This window comes from Aquarana catesbeiana, linkage group LG07 (genome assembly GCF_042186555.1).
Source record: "Aquarana catesbeiana isolate 2022-GZ linkage group LG07, ASM4218655v1, whole genome shotgun sequence".
Classification (NCBI taxonomy): Eukaryota; Metazoa; Chordata; class Amphibia; order Anura; family Ranidae; genus Aquarana; species Aquarana catesbeiana.
The window spans coordinates 305,476,639-305,501,475 of NC_133330.1; the positions used below are offsets into that span (position 1 = coordinate 305,476,639).

At 46.4% G+C, this 24,837-nt stretch overlaps 1 protein-coding gene across 1 annotated transcript in view; it reads right to left on the reverse strand.

Annotated features, from left to right (window-relative positions):
• Nucleotides 1-24,837, reverse strand: part of DNASE2B (deoxyribonuclease 2 beta) — a 61,660-nt gene that overhangs the window by 29,959 nt on the left and 6,864 nt on the right. The window contains exons 2-3 of the mRNA XM_073593644.1: nucleotides 11,186-11,357; nucleotides 3,211-3,292 (exon numbers count right to left, since the gene is read on the reverse strand). Of these exons, the coding sequence (XP_073449745.1) occupies nucleotides 3,211-3,292; nucleotides 11,186-11,357 (254 nt within the window). The remainder of the gene's footprint in view (nucleotides 1-3,210; nucleotides 3,293-11,185; nucleotides 11,358-24,837) is intronic.

Genomic DNA, 24,837 nt, shown 5'->3' on the forward strand with positions numbered 1-24,837 from the left:
ATCTCAGGCAGTCTCCTGTAGGATGTCCCTAATCTTTGACAGATTCTTATAGTATATCTCCTGTCTGAATATTCCAACCGGTTTCTGTATCATGCCCAGGGCCGTCTTTAATATTGATTCGACCCTGGGCAAAAATTTTCTTGGGGGGGCCCCCCATGCAGTTTTGCACTGCACCTGCTCTGTGACATACAATAAATAGCAGCTAGACTCAAAATCAGTTTACTGAATCAGATCAGACAGTGATTGCGATTGGTTGCCAGAGGTTACAGTGTATCATTACCGCTCAATGACTGGTTGCTAGAGGTTACAGCAAACATTTCAGCTCACTGATTAGTTGCTAGAGGTTACAGCACATGATTTCTGCTTGTTGATTGGTTGCTAGAGATTACTGTACATCAATACTGCTCACTGATTGGTTACTGCACATCATTACTGCTTACTGATTGGTTGCTAGAGGTTACAGCACATCATCTCCTCACTGGCTGCACACCATGGACTGAACCTTGTTCACCTGTGCACCCCAAACTGCAATTCCTTCTCTGCCTTCCTCTGCACACCACACTCTACCTTCCCCCACTAATTTTCTTACCTTTGCAGAACAGGCTGATAATAGGCTTAATGACCAAAGTTGTAGGCAGGACTTTCAAGCATGCCCCTTTATCTCCCCAGTGGGTAGCATTCAGTAAGGTGATGGTGGATATAACCTCAGGGGGACATGATATACATATTAATACCACCTGTTTCCATAGAATCCTGCCGGTCTGCCACTATTTACATATAAATGCCGCTGCTATTTACATAACAATGCCGGTATTTATATGTAAACACAGGGTCTGCAGGTGAGTCATCTGTACACAACAACAAGACAGAGCTGGGCAGCATTAATAACAGAACTTCACACTGAGATATTAGGACACAGCATGAGACTAAAACCTCAAGGGATGAGGGAATTTAAACTGGGAAAGTTGGCAAGTATGAGGCAGATGCTTTGGGCCCCACAACAATGACAGGGCCCAGGGCAGCTGCCCCTTTTGCCCTGCCTTAAAGACGGCCCTGATCATGCCTGCAGTCTTTTGTAGCATACACGCTGTCTTAGAAAATACAATGTGGTTTGTCTATTCAGTCTCTGAATGGCTACTGTGGTATGTCTGAAGTCTCTGAATGGCACCTGTAGCTCTCCCTTAGTATCTAACCGGCTCCTACAACATGACAATATCCTATAGCATTTCTGCAGTCTATCCCCTATAGCATGTGAATAGTCTCTGGCCATCTCCTATAGCACGCCTGCATTCTCTGAACATCTCCTATAGCAGCGGTTGCCAGCCAGTGGTCCGTGGACCACTGATGGTCCACAAGAAAATTTGGGCGGTCCCCAGGGGTTCTGCCGCAAATCAGCATTGTGGTGGATGTATGCTGCCCAATGTTGTTTCCAGTGTTGTTCTCAATACGTGCTAACATTCAGTACTGTCAGCGCGCATTGATACCGATGCCTCCTATGTAGCTCCAGCTCCTGTGACCTCAGAGGAAGGCGCCAGGGGTAGGTCAGAGAGTGGGAGGGGAAGAAGGAGGGAACTTCTATTGGCAGCGCTGATCAGACTGTGGGAGGGAGCATGGAGCTCCAGCACATGGCCGGATAAGGAGGTGAGATCCACTGATGAGTCTGTGTAAGGCAGCTGTGTGATGCAGAGTGCAGGGAGGCAAAGAGCTGGAGCATTGTGTGTGTATAAGGCATGTAAAATTCATGTTAGTGGTCCACGGGATTCAAAATTGTGAGATTAGTGGTCCGTGAGGTCTGAAAGGTTGGCGACCACTGTCCTATAGCATGTCCAGTCTCTGACCATCTCCTATAGCATGCTCACAGTCTCTGACCATCTCCTATAGCATGCTCACAGTCTCTAACCATCTCCTATAGCATATCAGCAGTCTCTGACCATCTCCTATGGCATGCCCACGGTGTCTGACCATCTCCTATGGCATGCCCACGGTGTCTGACCATCTCCTATAGCATGCTCACAGTATCTGACCATCTCCTATAGCATGCCAGCAGTCTCTGACCATCTGCTATAGCATGCCTACAGTCTCTGACCATCTGCTATAGCATGCCTACAGTCTCTGACCATCTCCTATAGCATGCCTGCTGTGTCTGACCATCTCCTATAGCATGCCCACAGTCTCTGACCATCTCCTATAGCATAGCAGCAGTCTCTGACCATCTCCTATAGCATGCCCACAGTGTCTGACCATCTGCTATAGCATGCCTACAGTCTCTGACCATCTCCTATAGCATGCTCACAGTCTCTAACCATCTCCTATAGCATATCAGCAGTCTCTGACCATCTCCTATGGCATGCCCACGGTGTCTGACCATCTCCTATGGCATGCCCACGGTGTCTGACCATCTCCTATAGCATGCTCACAGTATCTGACCATCTCCTATAGCATGCCAGCAGTCTCTGACCATCTGCTATAGCATGCCTACAGTCTCTGACCATCTGCTATAGCATGCCTACAGTCTCTGACCATCTCCTATAGCATGCCTGCTGTGTCTGACCATCTCCTATAGCATGCCCACAGTCTCTGACCATCTCCTATAGCATAGCAGCAGTCTCTGACCATCTCCTATAGCATGCCCACAGTGTCTGACCATCTGCTATAGCATGCCTACAGTCTCTGACCATCTCCTATAGCATGCCCACTGTGTCTGACCATCTCCTATAGCATGCCTACAGTCTGACCATCTCCTATAGCATAGCAGCAGTCTCTGACCATCTCCTATAGCATGCCCGCAGTCTCTGACCATCTGCTATAGCATGCCCACTGTGTCTGACCATCTCCTATAGCATGCCTACAGTCTCTGACCATCTCCTATAGCATAGCAGCAGTCTCTGACCATCTCCTATAGCATGCCCGCAGTCTCTGACCATCTCCTATAGCATGCCCACTGTGTCTGACCATCTACTATAGCATAGCAGCAGTCTCTGACCATCTCCTATAGCATGCCCACTGTGTCTGACCATCTACTATAGCATAGCAGCAGTCTCTGACCATCTCCTATAGCATGCCCACAGTGTCTGACCATCTCCTATAGCATGTCCACAGTGTCTGAACGTCTTCTATACTGTGTCCACAGTCTCTGACCATCTTCTATAGCATGTCCACATTGTGTAACTATCTGTAGATTCTTTATGTAGACAATGAGATTTAACTCACCCTTAGAGTGACCATAGTGTGTGGAAAAGTTGCTTGTTCTTGGAGGGGAATCATTGTATATCATGTAGGCTGTGCTGTCATTCTAGGAAATGAAATATATCATGTCAGTAGAAAAAAACATGATGCTGAATGTGATACACTCATTAGATGTAAAGCAACTTGTTATCATGAAAATGATCAAAATAAGGGATATGGAAGATCCTTTCAACTATTCTGCACCTGTGCCAAAAACAGCTCTATAAGATGCATTTTTATTTGTCTTTTTTTTTTCTGTAAAAAAAATAAATAATGAAGACATAAAAACAAAAAAAAAAGTACACAAATAACATTCAAATCACTCCACAAATCTGGCCTTTATGGAAGAGTGGCAAGAAGAAAGCCACTGTTGAAAGAAAGCCATAAGAAGTCCCATTTGCAGTTTGTGAGAAGCCATGTGGGGAACACAGCAAACATGTGGAAGAAGGTGCTCTGGTCAGGTGAGATCAAAATTGAACTTTTGGCCAAAAAGTAAAACACTATGGGGTTGATTTACTAAAGGCCAACAGACTGTGTACCTTGGAAAGTGCAATTGCACTCTGCAAGTGCAGTTGCTCCAGAGCTTAGTAAATGAGGTAAAGTTTCACTTTGCAAAGAATACCCAATCACATGCAAGGTAAATTAAAAAAACTCTAAACTCTGGAGTAACTGCTCTTGCCATGTGCAACTGCACTTTCCAAAGTGCACAGTCTTTTTGCCTTTTAGTAAATCAACCCCCATGTGTGATGGAAAACTAACACCGCACATCACCCTGAACACACCATCCCCACTGTGAAACATGGTGGTGGCAGCATCATGTTGTGGGGATGCTTTTCTTCAGCAGGCACAGGGAAGCTGGTCAGAGTTGATCAGAAGATGGATGGAGCCAAATACAGGGCAATCTTAGAAGAAAACCTGTTAGAGTCTGCAAAAGACTTGAGACTGGGGCGGAGGTTCACCTTCCAGCAGGGCAACAACCCTAAACATACAGCCAGATCTACAATGGAATGGTTTAGATCAAAGCATATTCATGTGTTAGAATGGCCCAGTCAAAGTTCAGACCTAAATCCAATTGAGAATCTGTGGCAAGATTTGAAAATTTCTGTTCACAGACGCTCTCCATCCAATCTGACAGAGCTTGAGCTATTTTGCGAAGAACAATGGGCAAAAAATGTCACTCTCTAGATGTACAAAGCTGGTAGAGACATCTCCAAAAAGACTTGCAACTGTAATTGTAGCGAAAGGGGGTTCTACAAAGTATTGACTCAGGGGGGCTGAATACAAATGTACACCACACTTTTCACATATTTATTTGTAAAATATAATTTATCATTTCCCTTCTACTTCACAAGTATGTGCCACTTTGTGTTGGTCTATCACATAAAATCCCAATAAAATACATTTACGTTTTGGTTGTAACATGGCAAAATGTAGAAAATTTCAAGGGGTATGAATAGTTTTTCAATTCGCTGTAAATGACTTCCTTTTTTTTTTTTTTTTTTTTTTTTTTTCAAGGTTTCTTCTAGCGATATTGTTCTACAAAAATATTATTTTTTATGTAATCCATAGACAAAATATTTAGTTTAGTTTATAAAAAAAAGTGTTATTTTATTTTAGAATTTTTCTAATTCAAAATTACTCTAAAATTCTGATTCTGATACAAAGTGTTGTAAGGTCATTTATAAGTGAAATAAAGGATTTTTCTTTTAAATGTATTTTATTTATTTCAGGTACTTATATAGCGCCATCAATTTACGCAGAGCTTTACATATACATTCACATCAGTCCCTACCCTCAAGGAGCTTACAATCTAAGGTCCCTAACTCACATTCATTCATACATATACTAGGGCCAGTTTAGACAGGATCTGATTAACCTACCAGCATGTCTTTAGAGTGTGGGAGGAAACCAGAGTACCCGGAGGAAACCCACGCAGGCACAGGGAGAACATGCAAACTCCAGGCAGATGGTGTAGTGGTCGGCATTTGAACCAGGGACCCTTTTTGCTGCTAGGTGAAAGTACTAACCACTACATCACTGTGCTGCCAAATTATACACTTGTTTATTGTGACAATGAATCAAACAAATTAAAATTTAAAAAATATATAATGATAATTTAGAAAAATAGAAGAAAAAAAATCATCAGAAAAATAATAGCGGAGAAGAGGAAAGTGTTAATTAGGGACACTTAGGATAAACTTTTTTTTTTTTTTTTTTTTTGTGCACACCACCGCAAAGCAGTGGTGTGAACCAGGCAGATAGTATGAAAAGGCATTTTGCTTTGTCATGCGGTGGGATTGTGCTGGAATAGCTGCCCAGCACAATCCCATTGTATGTGGTGTGAATAGACCCTAAAGAGATTTACTAAAACCTGGAGAGTACAAACAAGCTGAAGTTAGCAGCTGATTGGCTACCATGCACAGCTGCACAAGATTCTGAGTGCTTCAGTTTTAGTAAATCCCCTCAATGTTTATAGAGTAGGGAAAGGTTGGGGAGGGTCCTCTTTAAACAGCCACTCATGGCTATCATTTTGACAGTCGGGAATTGCGGGCAAGTGTGAGGGGGTTGCGAGAGAGTGGCAGAAGGACGGGATGTACTACACACCTCCTGCATACTTTGATGAAGTTTTTTGGACATATGCTGTGACTGGGATGCTTTGCTTTGTGGCCACAGTAAATTTAACTTAGCACGCAGAGTTTGAAAGACAGCACCACCAGTTGAACTTGCCCTTTGATATCAATAGGATCCTGCCACAACCGCGAGCCATATGCTTGGTTCCCAGTTGCGGCATGGTATTTCATTGCAAATCCTACCTTCAGCTAAAAAAAAAAAAAAAAAAAAATCAGCCAGAAATCTCCTCCTAAATGCCTGAAAGCTTCTGGTCTACTGCCCCACCGACCCACCATTAGGGACTGCTCCAGGTATAAATGAGGCTTACAGGATTCAGGAATCTACCTGAACCTTGCTGAAAACTTTGCTGTGATTGTAGCCGTATTAGTGCAGTTGTGACAGAGAAAATTGAGTACTGTCCATGATACTTTTTTATTTGCACTAACATACAATTTTTCAGGACAAGCTTTTGGGGTCTGTCCCAGGGCCGGTCCCAGGCGGGTGCACGGGGTGCAGTGCACCCAGGCGCCAGAGAGGTGGGGGCGCTGAAGCGCCAGAGTGCTCCCCTCCCTCCTCCGTATCCAGAAGTAGCTCTGTCCGCAGCAGCTCACAGCCTTGGAGCGGCCGCGCCGGCGCCGCTGTGCTTTACATTGCTAGAGCGAGCCTGTCCCCCCTCCCTCCTCCTCCTGTCAGAGGAGAGCAGCCGCCGGAGATCGGAGCGGCTGGTCTCTGTGTTGAGACAGACCAGCCGCGCAGTGACTTTGCTGGGGGGAGGGGGGGCGGCCCGTGCCTGCAGCCTGACACAGGTTCTCTCTCTCCTCCGCTGTCTCTCACTCCCGCTCGATCTTTTCTTCACCCGGGCGGCGCGGCTGCACACTGTCCTCTCTAGCTGCTGCCCGGGTGTTAATGTGTCTGTCTGTACTGATAGAGGGAGGTTTGTCCCTGGGGCGGTCTGTACTAATGGGGGGGTTGTCCTGGGGGGGGCGGTCTGTACTAATGGGGGGGTTGTCCTGGGGGGGCGGTCTGTACTAATGGGGGGGTTGTCCTGGGGGGTCTGTACTAATGGGGGGGTTGTCCTGGGGGGTCTGTACTAATGGGGGGGTTGTCCTGGGGGGTCTGTACTAATGGGGGGGTTGTCCTGGGGGGTCTGTACTAATGGGGGGTTGTCCTGGGGGGGTCTGTACTAATGGGGGGGTTGTCCTGGGGGGGTCTGTACTAATGGAGGGGGGTTGTTCTAGGGGGTCTGTACTAATGGAGGGGGGGTGTTTGTCCGGGGGGTCTGAACTAATGGAGGGGGGGTCTGTACTAATGAAGGGGGGATTTGTCCTGTGGGGGTCTGTACTAGTGGAGGGGGGTTCTCCTGGGGGGTCTGTACTAATGGAGGGGGGGTTTGTCCTGGGGGGTCTGTACTAATGAAGGGGGGATTTGTCCTGTGGAGGTCTGTACTAGTGGAGGGGGGTTCTCCTAGGGGGTCTGTACTAATGGAGGGGGTTTCTCCTAGGGGGTCTGTACTAATGGAGGGGGTTTGTCCTGGGGGTCTGTACTAATGGAGGGGGGTTGTCCTGGGGGGGTCTGTACTAATGAAGGGGGGCTTTGTCCTGGGGGGGATCTGTACTAATGGAGGGGGGGTTGTCCTGGTGGGGGTCTACTAATGGAGGGGGGGTGGTTTGTCCTGGGGGGGTCTATACTGATGAAGGGGGGTCTGTACTGAGAGAGGGGTTTATACTTAGTGGGGGTCTATACTTAGTGGAGGGAGGTCTGTACTGAGGGGCGACTAAAGTTGGTGGAAGGAGGGTGACACCATGTTATACCGCACTTGGTGACACCAACCCTAGTGACGTCACTGCAGCTGCAGGCTCTTCTTTCGCCCCTTCCCCTCCCTCTCCCTCTCCTCCGCACGTGCACTGCTATACTAGTGAGCGGCGCTGACCAGCACAGCCTCCCACTATGTTTCTTCCCCCGCCTTCATATCAGCCAGGGAAAAATAGAATAGAAAAAGGAGAAGAGGATTGTGGGACATGTAGTCCCGAGGACTGGCAGCCCCACTGTAACACGGAAACTGCAGTCCACGCAGCATGCTCAGCTAAATGGGAGAGAGAGAGAGATACAGGAGCCTGGGAAAGCTTTCAGGGAAGTACACCCAGGACTCCAGAGGGAGAGGGCAGTGCTCAGGGAACAACATCAGAGAGGAAACCCCGCTGCCCTGCGCCACCAGAGGGAAAGCCACACAGCCTGGTGCCATCCCTGGCGGAGAAAGGAATGGAGTCATTGCCAGAATACAGATCTGGGTGCTACCCAGCGGAGTCACCACGGGCAATTCAGAGTGAGCTTACTCCTGATCAGAGGAACCATCGCTGGGTCAGGTGAGAGGGCTAATCGGCCATTATCTACTAATGTCCATAGGAACTGCAGTCTCTGACCATCTCCTGTACCATGTCTGCAGTCTCTGATCATCTCCTGTACTATGTCTGCAGTCTCTGATCATCTCCTGTATCATGTCTGCAGTCTCTGATCATCTCCTGTACTATGTCTGCAGTCTCTGTCCAGCTCTTGTATCATGTCTGCAGTCTCTGACCATCTCCTGTATCATGTCTGCAGTCTCTGATCATCTCCTGTACTATGTCTGCAGTCTCTGACTGTCTCTTGTATCATGTCTACAGTCTCTGACCATGTCCTCTACTATGTCTGCAGTCTCTGATCATCTCCTGTACTATGTCTGCAGTCTCTGATCATCTCCTGTACTATGTCTGCAGTCTCTGTCCAGCTCTTGTATCATGTCTGCAGTCTTTGACCGTATCCTGTATTATGTCTGGGGACTCTTTCTAACAGAAGCCCTCTCTGTGTGCATCAGAGAGGTTCCCCTCCAGGTCTCATTAGTGTTTTCTCTTCCTGTATTTTCGCCAGAAATATTTCTGCACCCAGGCGCCGGTGACCCTAGGATCGGCCCTGGTCTGTCCCCTTCTTCAAGGTCCAAGGAGTACTGATTCACAATTTTTATAGCAGAATTTAAAAAAAACAAACAAAAAAAAAAACATCTCTGAGGGAAAGGAGATAGAGGGGAAAAAAACAAGAAAAAAAAAACAAACACATACAAATCAATGGTAATAAATATAGCAGCAAAGTTAGTGAGATAAGACAGAGGAAGAGCTATAGACTGGAGGGGGGATGCTAGTCACAGAGGGGGTCATAAAACTTTAGTATAATGGGTAAGGAAACCAATATCTAAATGCAAAATGCAGTTGCTCCAGAGCTCAGTAAATGAGCAAAAGCTATGCTGATTTCCATCATCCAATCATCTACAAGCAAAAATGCATTCTCTTTTTCATGTTCCTTGCTTGTGATTGGGTATTCTTTGCAAAGTGAAGATTTACCTCATTTACTAAGCTCTGGAGTAGGGATGAGCCGAACACCCCCCTGTTCGGTTCGCACCAGAACATGCGAACAGGCAAAAAATTCGTTCGAACACCGTTAAAGTCTATGGGACACGAACATGAATAATCAAAAGTGCTAATTTTAAAGGCTTATATGCAAGTTATTGTCATAAAAAGTGTTTGGGGACCCGGGTCCTGCCCCAGGGGACATGTATCAATGCAAAAAAAAGTTTTAAAAACGCCCGTTTTTTCGGAAGTAGTGATTTTAATAATGCTTAAAGTGAAACAATAAAAGTGTAATATTCCTTTAAATTTCGTACCTGGGGGGTGTCTATAGTATGCCTGGTAAAGGGGCGCATGTTTCCCGTGTTTAGAACAGTCTGACAGCAAAATGACATTTCAAAGGAAAAAAGTCATTTAAAACTACTCGCGGCTATTAATGAATTGCCGGTCTGACAATACACATAAAAGTTCATTGATAAAAACTGCATGGGAATTCCCCACAGGGGACCCTTGAACCAAAATAAAAAAAAAAATGACATGGGGGGTCCCCCCTAAATTCCATACCAGGCCCTTTAGGTCTGGTATGGATATTAAGGGGAACCCCGGCCAAAATGTAAACAAATGGCGTGGGGGTCCCCCTCAAAATCTATACCAGACACTCCAGGTCTGGTATGGATTTAAAGGGGAACCCCGTGCCAAAATTTTAAAAAAAATTGGCGTGGGGTCCCCCCAAAAATCCATACCAGACCCTTATCCGAGCATGCAACCTGGCAGGCTGCAGGAAAAGAGGGAAAGAGGAAAAGAGGGGGGGGTGAGAGAGCACCCCCCCTCCTGAACTGTACCGGGCCACATGCCCTCAACATTGGGAGGGTGCTTTGGGGTAGCCCTCAAAACACCTTGTCCCCATGTTGATGGGGACAAGGGCCTCATCCCCCACAACCCTTGCCCAGTTGTTGTGGGGGTCTGCGGGCGGGGGGTTTATCGAAATCTGGAAGCCCCCTTTAACTAGGGGACCCCCAGATCCCAGCCCTCCCCTGTGTGAAATGGTAAGGGGGTACTTACCCTTACCATTGCACAAAAAAAGTGTCAAAAATGTTAAAAATGACAAGAGACCGTTTTTGACAATTCCTTTCTTCTTCTTCTCCTCCTCCTCCTCCTCCTCCTCCTCCTCCTCCTCCTCCTCCTCCTCCTCCTCACACCCCCAGGTACAAAATTTAAAGGGATATTACACTTTTATTGTTTCACTTTAAGCATTATTAAAATCACTGCTCCCGAAAATATGGCCGTTTTTAAAACTTTTTTTTTGCATTGATCCATGTCCCCTGGGGCAGGACCCAGGTCCCCAAACACTTTTTATGACAATACCATGCATATAAGCCTTTAAAATTAGCACTTTTGATTTCTCCCATAGACTTTTAAAGAGTGTTCTGCGGCTTTCGAATTTGCCCCCCACCACACCTGTTTAGCGAACTGGCGAACAGCCGATGTTCGAGTCGAACATGAGTTTGACTCGAACTCGAAGCTCATCCCTACTCTGGAGCAACTGCACTTGCAAAGTGCACAGTTTATTTGCCTTTAGTAAATCAACCCCTATGTGAGCAAGGGCAGAAAGTTAAGCCGGCCATACACTGTAAGAATTTTATTGAAAAAATTCAATTTCAGGAATGTTTTTATTTGGAAAATCCTTATGTTCCAAAGTCAAATGTTAAAGCAAACACAATTTTGCCGTAATTTGGAACAATGTTCATCAAGTCATTGAATGTACTGATCTGGATTTTCATACAAATGTTCGTACAAACGTTCATTCATAAATCTACTGATGTATGGCCTGCTTAAGATCGCCTTGTGACTCAATGGCACAGGTAACTGCGGTGACAGGTGATTGTGGTGGGGATTCAATCTGGGAACTTCCATGTGAAGTTGTTATATTAGATTTCTGCAGCTGACCAATCACAGTAAATAAAACAGGTGCTCACTTTATAAGATGTATACAGCTGTTGTAGCACTTGCCCCAGAGCACTCTGAGTCATGTTAATGAGGAATTTGCTGACTTGCCATCCTTGTGACCTGGAGTCAAGATACAGATATTCCAGTCCTGTTCCCTTCGTCTCATTGATTCTATACTTTGGTAATTTGTAAACCACAAACCTGTAAAACATAACATGTAACTGATGGAATTATATACAGTGTCTACAATACTACAGGCTCAATGCACAAAGTTTTAACCCCAGACTAAAGTAAATAAAAAAGTCACCACCTTGATAGCGCCACAGTTAGCTCTCAGTCTCTAGTTATGATTGGGAGCAAGCGGGATGGTATCCCAATCATGTGACCATTGTAAAAGCCAATCACAGTGGTCACGTGATCGAGAAGTTTGCCACTCCCCCTGGGTGTAAAGATGTACTTAAAGGGACACTGTGGTTGCGTGTAAAGGGGTTAACAATCACTGTAAAAAGTACCTTTTTAGTTTTCACTTGTGGCCATGTGATTGCATATTCTTGGTCTGTGCCCTTCCCGAATTAGCTGGGGGGGGGGGGGGGAGTTTTCCCCTGGGACCGACGTCAGGACCAGCAGTGAGATTGAGCCTGCTTTCACACATATGCGAACATAGATATCGCATGTGATTCGCACTGCATTGCTGTATTGTATGGCTGAACTCGCTTTGGATTCGCACAAAAACGGTGCAGGAACCTTTTTTTTCTCTGCACTGGAATAGGACCGCATAGGTGTTCACACCCATGCGATCCAATTCCTGTTCGAATTGACATTTGGCACCGCGATCTGCGATCTGATCTGGGGGTGTCATTAACTTTGTATTGATACCCGCAGCGTTTCGCAGAGGGCAGTGTGAACTAGCTGCGGGAGAGATGCAATGCGGGATCCAGCACTGGAATTGCGATTGTTGTGTGAACCCAGGCTGAAGGGAAGAGAAGAGGAGCTGTAAAGACTGACCAGTGTTGGAGCTCAAAAAAACAAAGAAGTACCGTATTTATCAGCGTATAACACGCACCCCAAGTTTAGGAGGGAATTTTAAGGAAGAAAACTTTTAGGAGGGAAGTTTATGGAAAAAAACTTACATTTAAATGCGCATCAATGCAGCCTTGTCCAGTGTCATTGTAGCCTTGTCGGTGTCATTTGCAGACTTGTCAGTGTCATTTGCAGACATCTCAAGTCTCCCGGAAGCTGTGGGAGACTCCCGCACTTCTGCGGCGGCTCCCGCACACCCGCAAGCACCTCCCAGTCTCCTGGAAATGATCGGTGCGGCGGGGATCAGCTGTGATCACCGATCTCCTTTGTATAGATTTTTAGCTGACAGCCGCTTCTCCTTCTCTCCGTCCCGCGGCTGTCAGCTAAAAAGCTATACAGGGAGATTGTTGATCACAGCTGTCCCTCCAGCCGCTCCGATCATCCCCAGCTGCTCTGTGTGCTCCTCCCGGGCCCCCTCCGTGTCCTTCTCTGCCCCTGTTTTCCTCCAGCCCTCTCCGTGTCCTTCTCCACCCCGGTTCTCCTCTGGCCCCCTCCATGTCCTTCTCCACACCCCCCTTGTTCTCCTCCGGCCCCCCCTCCTTTCAACTATTCTGCACTTGTGCCAAAAACAGCTCTATATAAGCTGCATTTTTATTTATTTTTTTTTACAGAAAAAAAAAAAGACAATGAAGACATAAAAGCCAAAAAAAAAAGAGTACACAAATAACATTCAAATCACTCCACAAATCTGGCCTTTATGGAAGAGTGGCAAGAAGAAAGCCATTGTTGAAAGAAAGACATAAGAAGTCCAGTTTTGTAGTTTGCGAGAAGCCATGTGGGGGACACAGCAAACATGTGGAAGAAGGTGCTCTGGTCAGATGAGACCAAAATTGAACTTTTGGCCAAAAAGTAAAACACTATGTGTGGTGGAAAACTAACACCGCACATCACCCTGAACACACCATCCCCACTGTGAAACATGGTGGTGGCAGCATCATGTTGTGGGGATGCTTTTCTTCAGCAGGGACAAGGAAGCTGGTCAGAGTTGATGAGAAGATGGATGGAGCTAAATACAGGGCAGTCTTAGAATAAAACCTGTTAGAGTCTGCAAAAGACTTGAGACTGGGGCGGAGGTTCACCTTCCAGCAGGACAATTACCCTAAACATACAGCCAGAGCTACAATGGAATGGTTTAGATTAAAGCATATTCATGTGTTAGAATGGTCCCGTCAAAGTCCAGACCCAAGTCCAATTGAGAATCTGTAGCAAGACTTGAAAATTGCTGTTCACAGACGCTCTCCATCCAATCTGACAGAGCTTGAGCTATTTTGCGAAGAAGAATGAGCAAAAATGTCACTCTCTAGATGTGCAAAGCTGGTAGAGACATCCCCAAAAAAACTTGCAGCTGTAATTGCAGCGAAAGGCAGTTCTACAAAGTATTGACTCAGGGGGCGCCATACAAATGTACGCCACACTTTTCACATATTTATTTGTAAAAAATGTAAAATATCATTTATCATTTCCCTTCCACTTCACAAATATGTGCCACTTTGTGTTGGTCTATCACATAAAATACCAATAAAATACATTTACGTTTTGGTTGTAACATGACAAAATGTAGAAAATTTCAAGGGGTATGAATAGTTTTTCAAGGCACTGTATATAACTTCCTTTTTTTTTTCAAGGTTTCTTCTAGCGATATTGTCCTGTAAAAATGATATTATTTTTTATGTAATCCATAGACAAAATATTTAGTTTAGTTTTTTAAAAAAAAGTGTTATTTTATTCTAGAATTTTTCTAATTCAAAATTACTCTAAAATTCTGATTCTGATACAAAGTGTTGTAAGGTCATTTATAAGTGAAATAAATAAAATACATTTAAAAGAAAAATCCTTTATTTCAGGTACTTATATAGCGCCGTCAATTTATGCAGCGATTTACATATACATTGTACATTTACATAAGTCCCTACCCTCAAGGAGCTTACAACCTAAGGTCCCTTACGCACATTTATACATGTACTAGGGGCCAATTTAGACAGGTTCTGATTAACCTACCAGCATGTCTTTAAAGTGTGGGAGGAAACCAGAGTACCCAGAGGAAACCCACGCAGGCACAGGGAGAACATGCAAACTCCAGGCAGATGGTGTCGTGGTCGTGATTTGAACCAGTGACCCTTTTTGCTAGGTGAAAATACTAACCACTACACCACTGTGCTGCCAAATTGTACACTTGTTTATTGTGACAATGAAAAATGAATCAAACAAATAAAAATTTAAAAAATATATGTATGTGGTGTAAATAGACCCTAAAGAGGAGATTTACTAAAACTGGAGAGTACAAAATTTGGTGCAGCTCTGCATAGAAACCAATCAGCTTCTAGGTTTTTTTTTTTTTTTTTTGTCAAAGCTTAATTGAACAAGCTGAAGTTAGAAGCTGATTGGCTACCATGCACAGCTGCACCAGATTCTGAGTGCTTCAGTTTTAGTAAATCCCCTCCTTAATGTTTATAGAGTAGGGAAAGGTTGTCATGGCTGTCATTTTGACAGTCGGGAATTGCGGGCAAGTGTGAGGGGGTTGCGACAGAGGGGCAGAAGGACGGGATGTACTACACATCTCCTGCATACTTTGATGAAGTTTTTTGGACATATGCTGTGACTGGGATGCTTTGCTTTGTGGCCACAGTAAATTTAACTTAGCACGCAGAGTTTGAAAGACAGCACCACCAGTTGAACTTGCCCTTTGATATCAATAGGATGCTGCCACAACCACGAGCCATATGCTTGGTTCCCAGTTGCGGCATGGTATTTCATTGCAAATCCTACCTTCAGCTAAAAAAAAAAAAAAAAAATCCGCCAGAAATCTCCTCCTGAATGCCTGAAAGCTTCTGGTCTACTGCCCCACCGACCCACCATTGATCAGGACAGGGCCGGTGATACCACTAGGCAAACTAGTCAGCCGCCTAGGGCGCCTTGCTGCCTAGGGTGCCCGGCCACTGGTTTTCCTACTCTCTTCTCTCTGCAGCAAGCAGCTAAGTCTCAGCATCAGCAGGCAGCCGCCGCTCCGTTCGCACATAGTGTCAGATGTGCATCGGTGGCGGAGGACTGTGTCTGTGTCCTGACTCCCGAATGAATGGAAGCAAGCAAACATTCATTGATGGGCACTGGTAGGCTGCATTTGATGGGCGCTGGTGAGGCTACATTTGATGGCCGCTGGTGAGGCAGGCTGCATTTGTTGGGCGCTGGTGAAGCTGCATTGATGGGTGCTGGTGAGGCTGCATTTGATGGGCGCTGGTGAGGCTGCATTTAATGGGCGCTGGTGAGGCTGCATTGTTGGGCGCTGGTGGGCTGCATTTGATGGGCACTGGTGAGGCTGCATTGATGGGTGTTGGTGAGGCTGCATTTGATGGGCACTGGTAGGCTGCATTGATGGGCGCAGGTAGGCTGCATTTGATGGGCACTGGTGAAGCTGCATTGATGGGCGCTGGTGGGCTGCATTGATGGGCGCGGGTAGGCTGCATTTGATGGGTGCTGGTAGGCTGCATTTGATGGGTGCTGGTAGGCTGCATTTGATGGGCGCTGGTGAGGCTGCATTTGATAGGTGCTGGTGAGGCTGCATTGATGGGTGCTGGTGAGGCTGCATTGATGGGTGCTGGTGAGGCTGCATTTGATGTGCGCTGGTGAGGCTGCATTGATAGGTGCTGGTGAGGCTGCATTGATGGGAGCTGGTGAGGCTGCATTGATAGGTGCTGGTGAGGCTGCATTTGATGTGTGCTGGTGAGGCTGCATTGATGGGTGCTGGTGAGGCTGCATTGATGGGTGCTGGTGAGGCTGCATTGATGGGTGCTGGTGAAGCTGCATTTGATGTGCGCTGGTGAGGCTGCATTTGATGGGCGCTGATGGGCTGCATTTGATGGGTGCTTCATTAAAAAGGTGGGGCTTACATGGGCAGGGAAAAGGGGGTGGAGTCAGAGGTGGAGCCGAGGGCGGCAAAATGAGGTTTCGCCTAGGGTGTCAAAAATCCTTGCACCAGCCCTGGTTTAGGGACTGCTCCAGGTATAAAAGAGGCTTACAGGATTCAGGAATCTACCTGAACCTTGCTGAAAACTTTGCAAAAGCTTTGTGGATACTATGGGGTTGATTTACTAAAGGCAAATAGACTGTTCCCTTTGCAAAATGCAGTTTCTCCAGAGCTTAGTATAAATGAGCAAAAGCTATGCTGATTTCCATCATCCAATCATCTACAAGCAAAAAATGCATTTTCTTTATTATGTTCCTTGCATGTGATTGGGTATTCTTTGCAAAGTGAAGATTTACCTCATTTACTAAGCTCTGGAGCAACTGCACTTGCACAGTTTATTTGCCTTTAGTAAATCAACCCCTATGTGAGCAAGGGCAGAAAGTTAAGCCGGCCATACACTGTAAGAATTGTATTAAAAAACTTCAATTTCAGGAATGTTTTTATTTGGAAAGTCCTTATGTTCCAAAGTCAAACGTTAAAAACAAACACAATTTTACAGTAATTTGGAACAATGTTCATCAAGTCATTGAATGCACTGATCTGGATTTTCATACAAATGTTCGTACAAACGTTCATTCATAAATCTACTGATGTATGGCCTGCTTAAGATCGCCTTGTGACTCAATGGCACAGGTAACTGCGGTGACAGGTGATTGTGGTGGGGATTCAACCTGGGAATGTGAAGTTGTTATATCAGATTTCTGCAGCTGACCAATCACAGTAAATAAAACAGGTGCTCACTTTATAAGATTTATACAGCTGTTGTAGCACTTGCCCCAGAGCACTCTGAGTCATGTTAATGAGGAATTTGCTGACTTGCCATCCTTGTGCCCTGGAGTCAAGATACAGATATTCCAGTCCTGTTCCCTTCCTCTCATTGATTCTATACTTTGGTAATTTGTAAACCACAAAACTGTAAAACATAACATCTAACAGATGGAATTATATACAGTGTCTACAATACTACAGGCTCAATGCACAAAGTTTTAACCCCAGACTAAAGTAAATAAAGAAGTCACCACCTTGATAGCACCAGAGTTGGTACATAAAGCTTTGCTTGATTTGTCTAAAAAAAAGTTATTGTATTACCTTCTGCTGCCTTTGTATGTACAGCAGCAAAGAGGTTGCACCACCCATAAGTAGGGATGAGCCGAACACCCCCCCCCCGGTTCGGTTCGCACCACAACCTGCGAACAGACCGAAAGTTTGTGCTAACTTTAGAACCTCATTAAAGTCTATGGGACTCGAATGTTCAAAATCAAAAGTGCTCATTTTAAAGGCTAATTTGCATGGTATTGTCCTAAAAAGGGGTTGGTGACCCGGGTCCTGCCCCAGGGGACATGTATCAATGCAAAAAAAAAAGTTTTAAAAATGGCCGTTTTTTCGGGAGCAGTGATTTTAATGATGCTTAAAGTGAAAAAAAAAGTGAAATATTCCTTTAAACATCGTACCTGGGGGGTGTCTATAGTATGTTTCCCGTGCTTAGAACAGTCCCTGCACAAAATTACATTTTTAAAGGAATAAAAATCATTTAAAAATGCTTGCGGCTTTAATGTAATGTCGGGTCCTGGTAATATGGATGAAAATCAGTTCGACAAACGGCATGGGTACCCCCCCAGTCCATTACTAGGCCCTTTGGGTCTTGTATGGATATTAAGGGGAACCCCGCACCCAAATTAAAAAAAGGAAAGGCGTGGGGCCCCCAGGCCCTATATACTCTGAACAGCAGTATACAGGCGGTGCAAACAAGACAGGGACTGTAGGTTTGTTATTAAGTAGAATATGTTTGTAATTTTGAACTGGTACATTTTTAAAGTATAGCTCCAGCCAAAGAATCTATTTTTAAGCTTTTTGGAAAACATAGGGAAGGGTTATCACCCCTGTAACATTTATTTTGCTATCTGTGCACCTCTTTAGATAATTTTACCTCACTTTCTGTCCCAATGACAAATGTTTTTTGAAAATTTGGGGTTTTTAGTGAAACAAGGATTGGTGATAAAGCATCAGTGGAGAGGAGACACATTTTTCTCATATTAACTCTTACAGGAGAGAATTTCCCTTCCTATGGGGTAGATTTCATCTCACTTCATGTTGTCTCTTTCCGTTTGTAAGTTGGATGTTTGTAAGTAGGGGCCTGCCCTATATACTCTGCAAAAATTGGGGCCTTAGGTGTTGGTGTTGCCACAACACTGTAAGCCCTCACAGTTACTCTTGGTGGGCGCAGGAATGGGCTCTGCTGTGAAATATTAGATCAAGAATTGTAATTACATGCCGTTGTTGAACAGGGGCAGAAAAATTGGGCCTTTGGTGGTGGTGGTGTTGCCACAACACTGTAAGCCCTCACAGTTACTCTTGGTGGGCGTTGGAATGGGCCCTGCTGTGAAATATTATATCAAGAATTGTAATTACATGCACCTGTTGAACAGGGGCAGAAAAATTGGACCTTTGGTGGTGGTGGTGGTGTTGCCACAACACTGTAAGCCCTCACAGTTACTCTTGGTGGATGCAGGAATGGGCCCTACTGTGAAATATTAGATCAAGAATTGTAATTACATGTCCCTGTTGAACAGGGGCAGAAAAATTGGGCCTTGGGCACTGGTGCCACAACACTGTAACCCCTCACAGATACTCTAGTTGGAGCGCAGGAATGAACCCTGCTGCAAAGTATTGCATCAAAAATTGTAATTACATGCCCCTGTTAAACAGGGGCTGAAAAATTGGGCCTTAGGCACTGGTGCTGGTGCCACAACACTGCAACCCCTCACAGATACTCTAGTTGAGCGCAGCAATGAACCCTCCTGCAAAATATTGCATCAAAAATTGTAATTACACGCTCCTGTTAAACAGGGGATGAAAAATTGGGCCTTAGCCACTGGTGGCGGCGCCCAGAACCAAAAATGTTCTTACAAGCTATCAGCATGATCATTGAGGAGGAAGAGGATAATCACTCAGCATAACAGGATAGTCACTCAGCATCAGCATAGGCAGTCTTGAAGGGATCTGACATTTCAAAAAAATTATTCGGTTACATCAGCATCAGGTGCCTAGTAGCTGGTGGTGATCCAAGACTGATTCATTTTTATGAAGGTCAGTCGATCGACCGAGTCGGTGGACAGGTGCACCCTGTGATCGGTTACAAAGCCTCCAACAGCACTGTGCGTTCCAAAAGAACGCTGGATGCAGGACAGGCCAGTAGCTCAATTGCATACTGTGCAAGCTCTAGCCAGTGATCCATCCTCAAGACCCAGTAACCCAGAGGATTTTCGGTGGGAAAGGTGTCCAATTCAGATCTTGCCCCTAGGTATTCCGGCACCATGTAAAGCAGACACTGGCGATGGTTGCTGGAACCGATAATACCTTGGGGCTGCGGACTAAAAAATTGTCTGAACGCATCGGTCAGACGGCCACCTTCTCCACCGCTCCTTCTTTGACTGACCGAATCAGCAACACGTTGTCCAGGAACAGGAGTTTGTAACCTCCAAGTCTCTGGGAACGCATTGCACAGATCTTTCTGCAAGACCTCCCGAAGATGTTTCATCCTCTGCTCCCTCTGTGACGGCAAGATAAGGTCCGCAACCTTACCCTTGTAACGTGGATCAAGGAGGGTTGCCAGCCAGTATTGATCCCTCTCCTTGATACCACGAATATGAGGATCCTTCCGCAGGCTTTGCAGGATTAGGGAGGCCATGCAGCGTAGGTTTGCTGAGGCATTCGGTCCGGAGTTCTCTGAGTCACTAAGGACAACATGATCTGCAGCCACCTCCTCCCAGCCACGTACAAGTCCATGGGTTTCTTGGGACTGTAAATGATCCCTTGAAGACTGCTGTTGATGCTGAGTGCCAGGCTCCACCTCCATGCTGACACAATCCTCCTCCTCCTCCTCCTCTACCTGTGTGATCGGCGGGCACGCAGGAACACTGTCTGGATAAAGGGGGCCTTGAGAGGTAAGGAAGTCCACCTCTTCCTCCCTCTGTTCTGCCTCAAGTGCCCTGTCCATTATTCCATGCAGCGTGCGCTCCAACAGGTGGACAAGAGGTACAGTGTCACTGATGCATGCACTGTCGATGCTCACCATCCTCGTGGCCTCCTTAAATGGTGAAAGGACAGTGCATGCATCCCTGATCAAAGCCCACTGGCATGGGAAAAAAAAAACAAGGTCCCCTGACCCTGTCCTGGTGCCATAGTCGCATAGGTACTCATTGATAGCCCTCTGCTGCGTGTGCAGCTGCTGCAGCATGGCCAACATTGAGTTCCACCTGGTGGGCATGTCACAGATTAGGCGGTTCTTGGGCAGGTTAAATTCCTTTTGGAGGTCAGCCAGCCGAGCACTGGCATTATATGACCTGCGGAAATGCACACAGACTTTCCTGGCCTTCCTCAGGACATCCTGTAAGCCCAGGTACCTGGCCAAGAACCATTGCATCACCAAGTTAAGGACGTGAGCCAAACAGGGCACATGGGTCAGTTGTCCCTGACGGAGGGCAGAGAGGAGGTTGGTGCCATTGTCGCAAACCACCATACCTGGCTTAAGCTGGCATGGCATCAACCACCTCTGAACCTGCCCCTGCAGAGCTGACAGAATCTCTGCCCCAGTGTGGCTCCTGTCCCCCAAGCACACCAGCTCAAGCACCGCATGGCATCTTTTTGCCTGCGAGCTTGTGTAGCCCCTTGAACGCCTACGGAGCACCGCTGGTTCCAAGGACAAATCAGCAGAGGAAGAGGCCATGGAGGAAGAAGAAGAGAGAGGTGTGGCAGAATCACCACTAGTAGAATTTTGGAGGCGTGGTGGCGGAACAACCTCCAACACTACTGCACCCTGTCCTGCATCCTTCCCAAGCTAGCATTCAACCGCTGGGCATGTGGTTGGCTGGGAGCGAACTTCTTTCGGCGGTGCAGCAGCTGGGGTAGGGAAATTTGCCTGGTACAATCTGACATTGGTGTAACGATAGCAGATTGCCCCCAAGTACTTGGCTGTGACACACCTAATTCTACACCTTCATTCCTCTCAGTGCAGGTCTCAGAGAGGACTGAAGGTATATTGGGTTAGAGATCCCAGCTGATGAGGAGCAAGGAGAGGTCCTCTTTGTTCTTTGATGTGGGTCTTTTAGGTACGCTTGCCAACGAACTGCATGGCAGGTTGACATATGTCTTGTCAAGCATGTGGTGCCCAAGCGGGTGATGTTTTGGCCACGCGAGATACGCTTGAGACATATGTTGCAAATAGCAGCGATGGGATCTGATGCACTCATCTCAAAAAAGGCCCACACCAAAGAACTTTTGGAATAACGCGAAGAGACAGCAGTGCCCTGCACATGCGGAGCTCTGCGGTGTGATGCAGTCAGTGTACTAGTCTTAAGCTGGCCCCTGGAGGGCATCCTGCCTCGTTGGTGATGTGCCTCCCCCTCCTCCTCTCTCCTATCAGGCACCCACGTGGAGTCAGTGACCTCATCACCCCCTCCCTCCTCATCACTGGAGCAAACCTGGCAGTATGCTGCAGCTGGGGGAACATGACTGCCAGATTGCTGTCCTTCTTGGGCACCCCCTTTCTCTGGGCTCACATTACTGCCTTCCTCTAGCTGGGTACCATCATCTGAGCCTTCAAAACGCTGGGCATCCTCCAGGAGAATGTACCCAACACTGTGGTCAAACAGTTCGGGGGACTCCTCAAGAGGACATGGTGGGGCTAGGGAAGGAGTGACTGATGCCATTGAGCCGAGGGAAGAGGCCGTGTTGGCAGCTGCTTTGCCAGACAAAGTACCCTGAGCCTGGGTGAGAGAGGATGAGGAGGATGAGGACGGCTTGGTCATCCACTCTACCAAGTCTTCCGCATGTTGTGGCTCAACACGGCCAGCTGCCAAAAAAAAGGACAAACGTGTCCCACGGCCACGTGCTGATGAGGATGCACCATCTCCACGACCAGCACTGTTGCCTCTAGAAACAGAGCCTGCTTGCCCTCTTTTATTGGCTTGTGACTGTCTGCCTCTTCTTGTTGGCCTTCCAGACATACTAATGGCCTGCAGTGAGATGTAGCTGCACAAAGCTGAGAAGTATATATATTCTGATACTGCAGCTAGCAGAATCAACTGCCTGCCTGTAGTATTATTAGTATGAGAATACCAGCATTTGTCTTCAGGTAGCTTTAGGTGCACGCTGTGCAGAGGACACAGTACACTAACTGTAAATACTGTAGCTGCCTGCCTGTGGTATTAATAGGAGCAGAACAACAGCAATTGTCTTCAGGTAGCTTTAGGTGCACACTGTGCAGAGGACGCACTACACTAACTTGTAAATACTGAAGCTGCCTGCGGCACTAATAGGATCAGAAGAACACCAACAATTTTCTTCAAGTAGCTTTAGGTGCACACTGTGCAGAGGACGCACTACACTAACTTGTAAATACTGCAGCTGCCTGTGGTACTAATCGGATCAGAAGAACACCACCAATTTTCTTCAGGTAGCTGTAAATACTGTAAAAACACCTGCCTGCCTGTCAGTAGGAAGAGAATAACAGGAACGGATCTAGCTAAACTGAATACAGTGTGTGTGTGTGTATATGTATATGTATATGTATATATATATATATATATATATATATATATATATATATATATATATATATATATATACACAATACACTGTAAGTGCAGCTAACTGACTCACCTGCCTACTCTATCTAACTTAAATGACACTGTCTCTCTCTCTATCTCTCTCTCAACGCCGGAACACACTACACAGGGACGATGTGCAGGCGTCCTTATATAGTGTGGGGCGTGTACTAAACCCCCTGAGCCATAATTGGCCGAGGCCACCATGGCTTTGGCCAATTACGGCTCTCTGTACAGACGGCGCTGTGATTGGCCAAGCATGCGGGTCATAGTGCATGCTTGGCCAATCATCAGCCAGCAATGTACTGTGATGCCGCAGTGAATTATGGGCCATGACGCGCCACTCGAATTTGGAGCAAACGGCCTATATCGTAATTCGACGAACGGCCGAACATGCGATGTTCGAGTCGAACATGGGTTTGACTCGAACTCGAAGCTCATCCCTACCCACAAGTTACACATATGTGTCCATGGATGGCCAAGGTGCCTGTGCTAAGAGCATGCACACTGCGTACTCCCAGCACAGTGACTGAGCTGTCATAGGAAGCTCTCAGTCTCTAGTTATGATTGAGAGCAAGCAGGATGGTATCCCAATCATGCGACCATTGCAAAAGCCAATCACAGTGGTCACGTGATCGACAAGTGTGCCCCTCCCCCTGGGTGTTAAGACGTACTTAAAGGGACACTGTGGTTGGGTGTAAAGGGGTTAACAATCACTGTAAAAAGTACCTTTTTAGTTTTCACTTGGGGTCATGTGATTGCATATTCTTGGTCTGTGCCCTTCCCGAATTAGCTGGGGGGGGAGGGGAGTTTTCCCCTGGGACTGATGTCAGGACCAGCAGCGAGATTGAGCCTGGGTTCACACATATGCGAACATAGATATCGCATGTGATTCGCACTGCATTGCTGTATTGTATGGCTGAACTCGCATTGGTTTTGCAGGAACCTTTTTTTTCTCTGCACTGGAATCGGACCGCATAGGTGTTCACACCCATGCGATCCAATTCCTGTCCGAATTGACACTTCGCACTGCAATGTGCGATCCGATCTTGGGGTGTCATTAACTTTTTATTGATACCCGCAGCGGTTCGCAGAGGTCAGTGTGAACTGCCTGCGGGAGAGATGCAATGCGGGAACCAGCACTGGAATCGCGCTTGTGTGAACCCGGGCTAAAGGGAAGAAAAGAGGAGCTGTAAAGAATGACCAGTGTTGGAGCTCAAAAAAACATTCAGGTGCATTTGCGCTGGAGAAAGCTGTGACTGCCCAGCACCTTTTCCATACAGTGGTGCTGCTCCCGGGTTCCGACAACACTAGGGGGATCAGCCATGTGCGGAGCAGCTGAATAGCATTGTCAGACCAGGATAGGAAATAAATCCAGATGATGCTTTTTTCAGGATAAATTGGGCTTTAATTTGGTGGTAAATGGTAATGGATATCTCCTAATATTTTCTTATTATCAAAAGGAAACTGGCACATAATCTGAAAAAAATATTTAAAAAAGATGTATTTATCAGCGTATAACACGCGCCGGCATATAACATGCACCCCAAGTTTAGGAGGGAATTTTAAGGAAAAAAACTTTTAGGAGGGAAGTTTAAGGAAAAAAAATTACATTACAATATTAAACATTTAAATGCCCATCAATGCAGCCTTGTCCAGTGTCATTGCAGCCTTGTCAGTGTCATTGCAGCCTTGTCAGTGTCATTTGCAGACATCTCAAGTCTCCCGGAAGGTGTGGGAGACTCCCGCACTTCTGCGGTGGCTCCCGCACACCCGTGAGCACCTTCTGATCTCCCGGGAATGATTGGTGCGGCGGAGATCAGCTGTGATAACCAATCTCCTTTTGTATAGATTTTTAGCTGACAGCCGCTTCTCCTTCTCTCCCTCCTGTGGCTGTCAGCTAAAAAGCTATACAGGGAGATCGGTGATCACAGCTGTTCCTCCAGGTGCACCGATCATCCCCAGCTGCTCTGTGTGCTCCTCCCAGGCCCCCTCCGTGTCCTTCTCTGCCCCCGTTCTCCACCAGCCCCCTCCA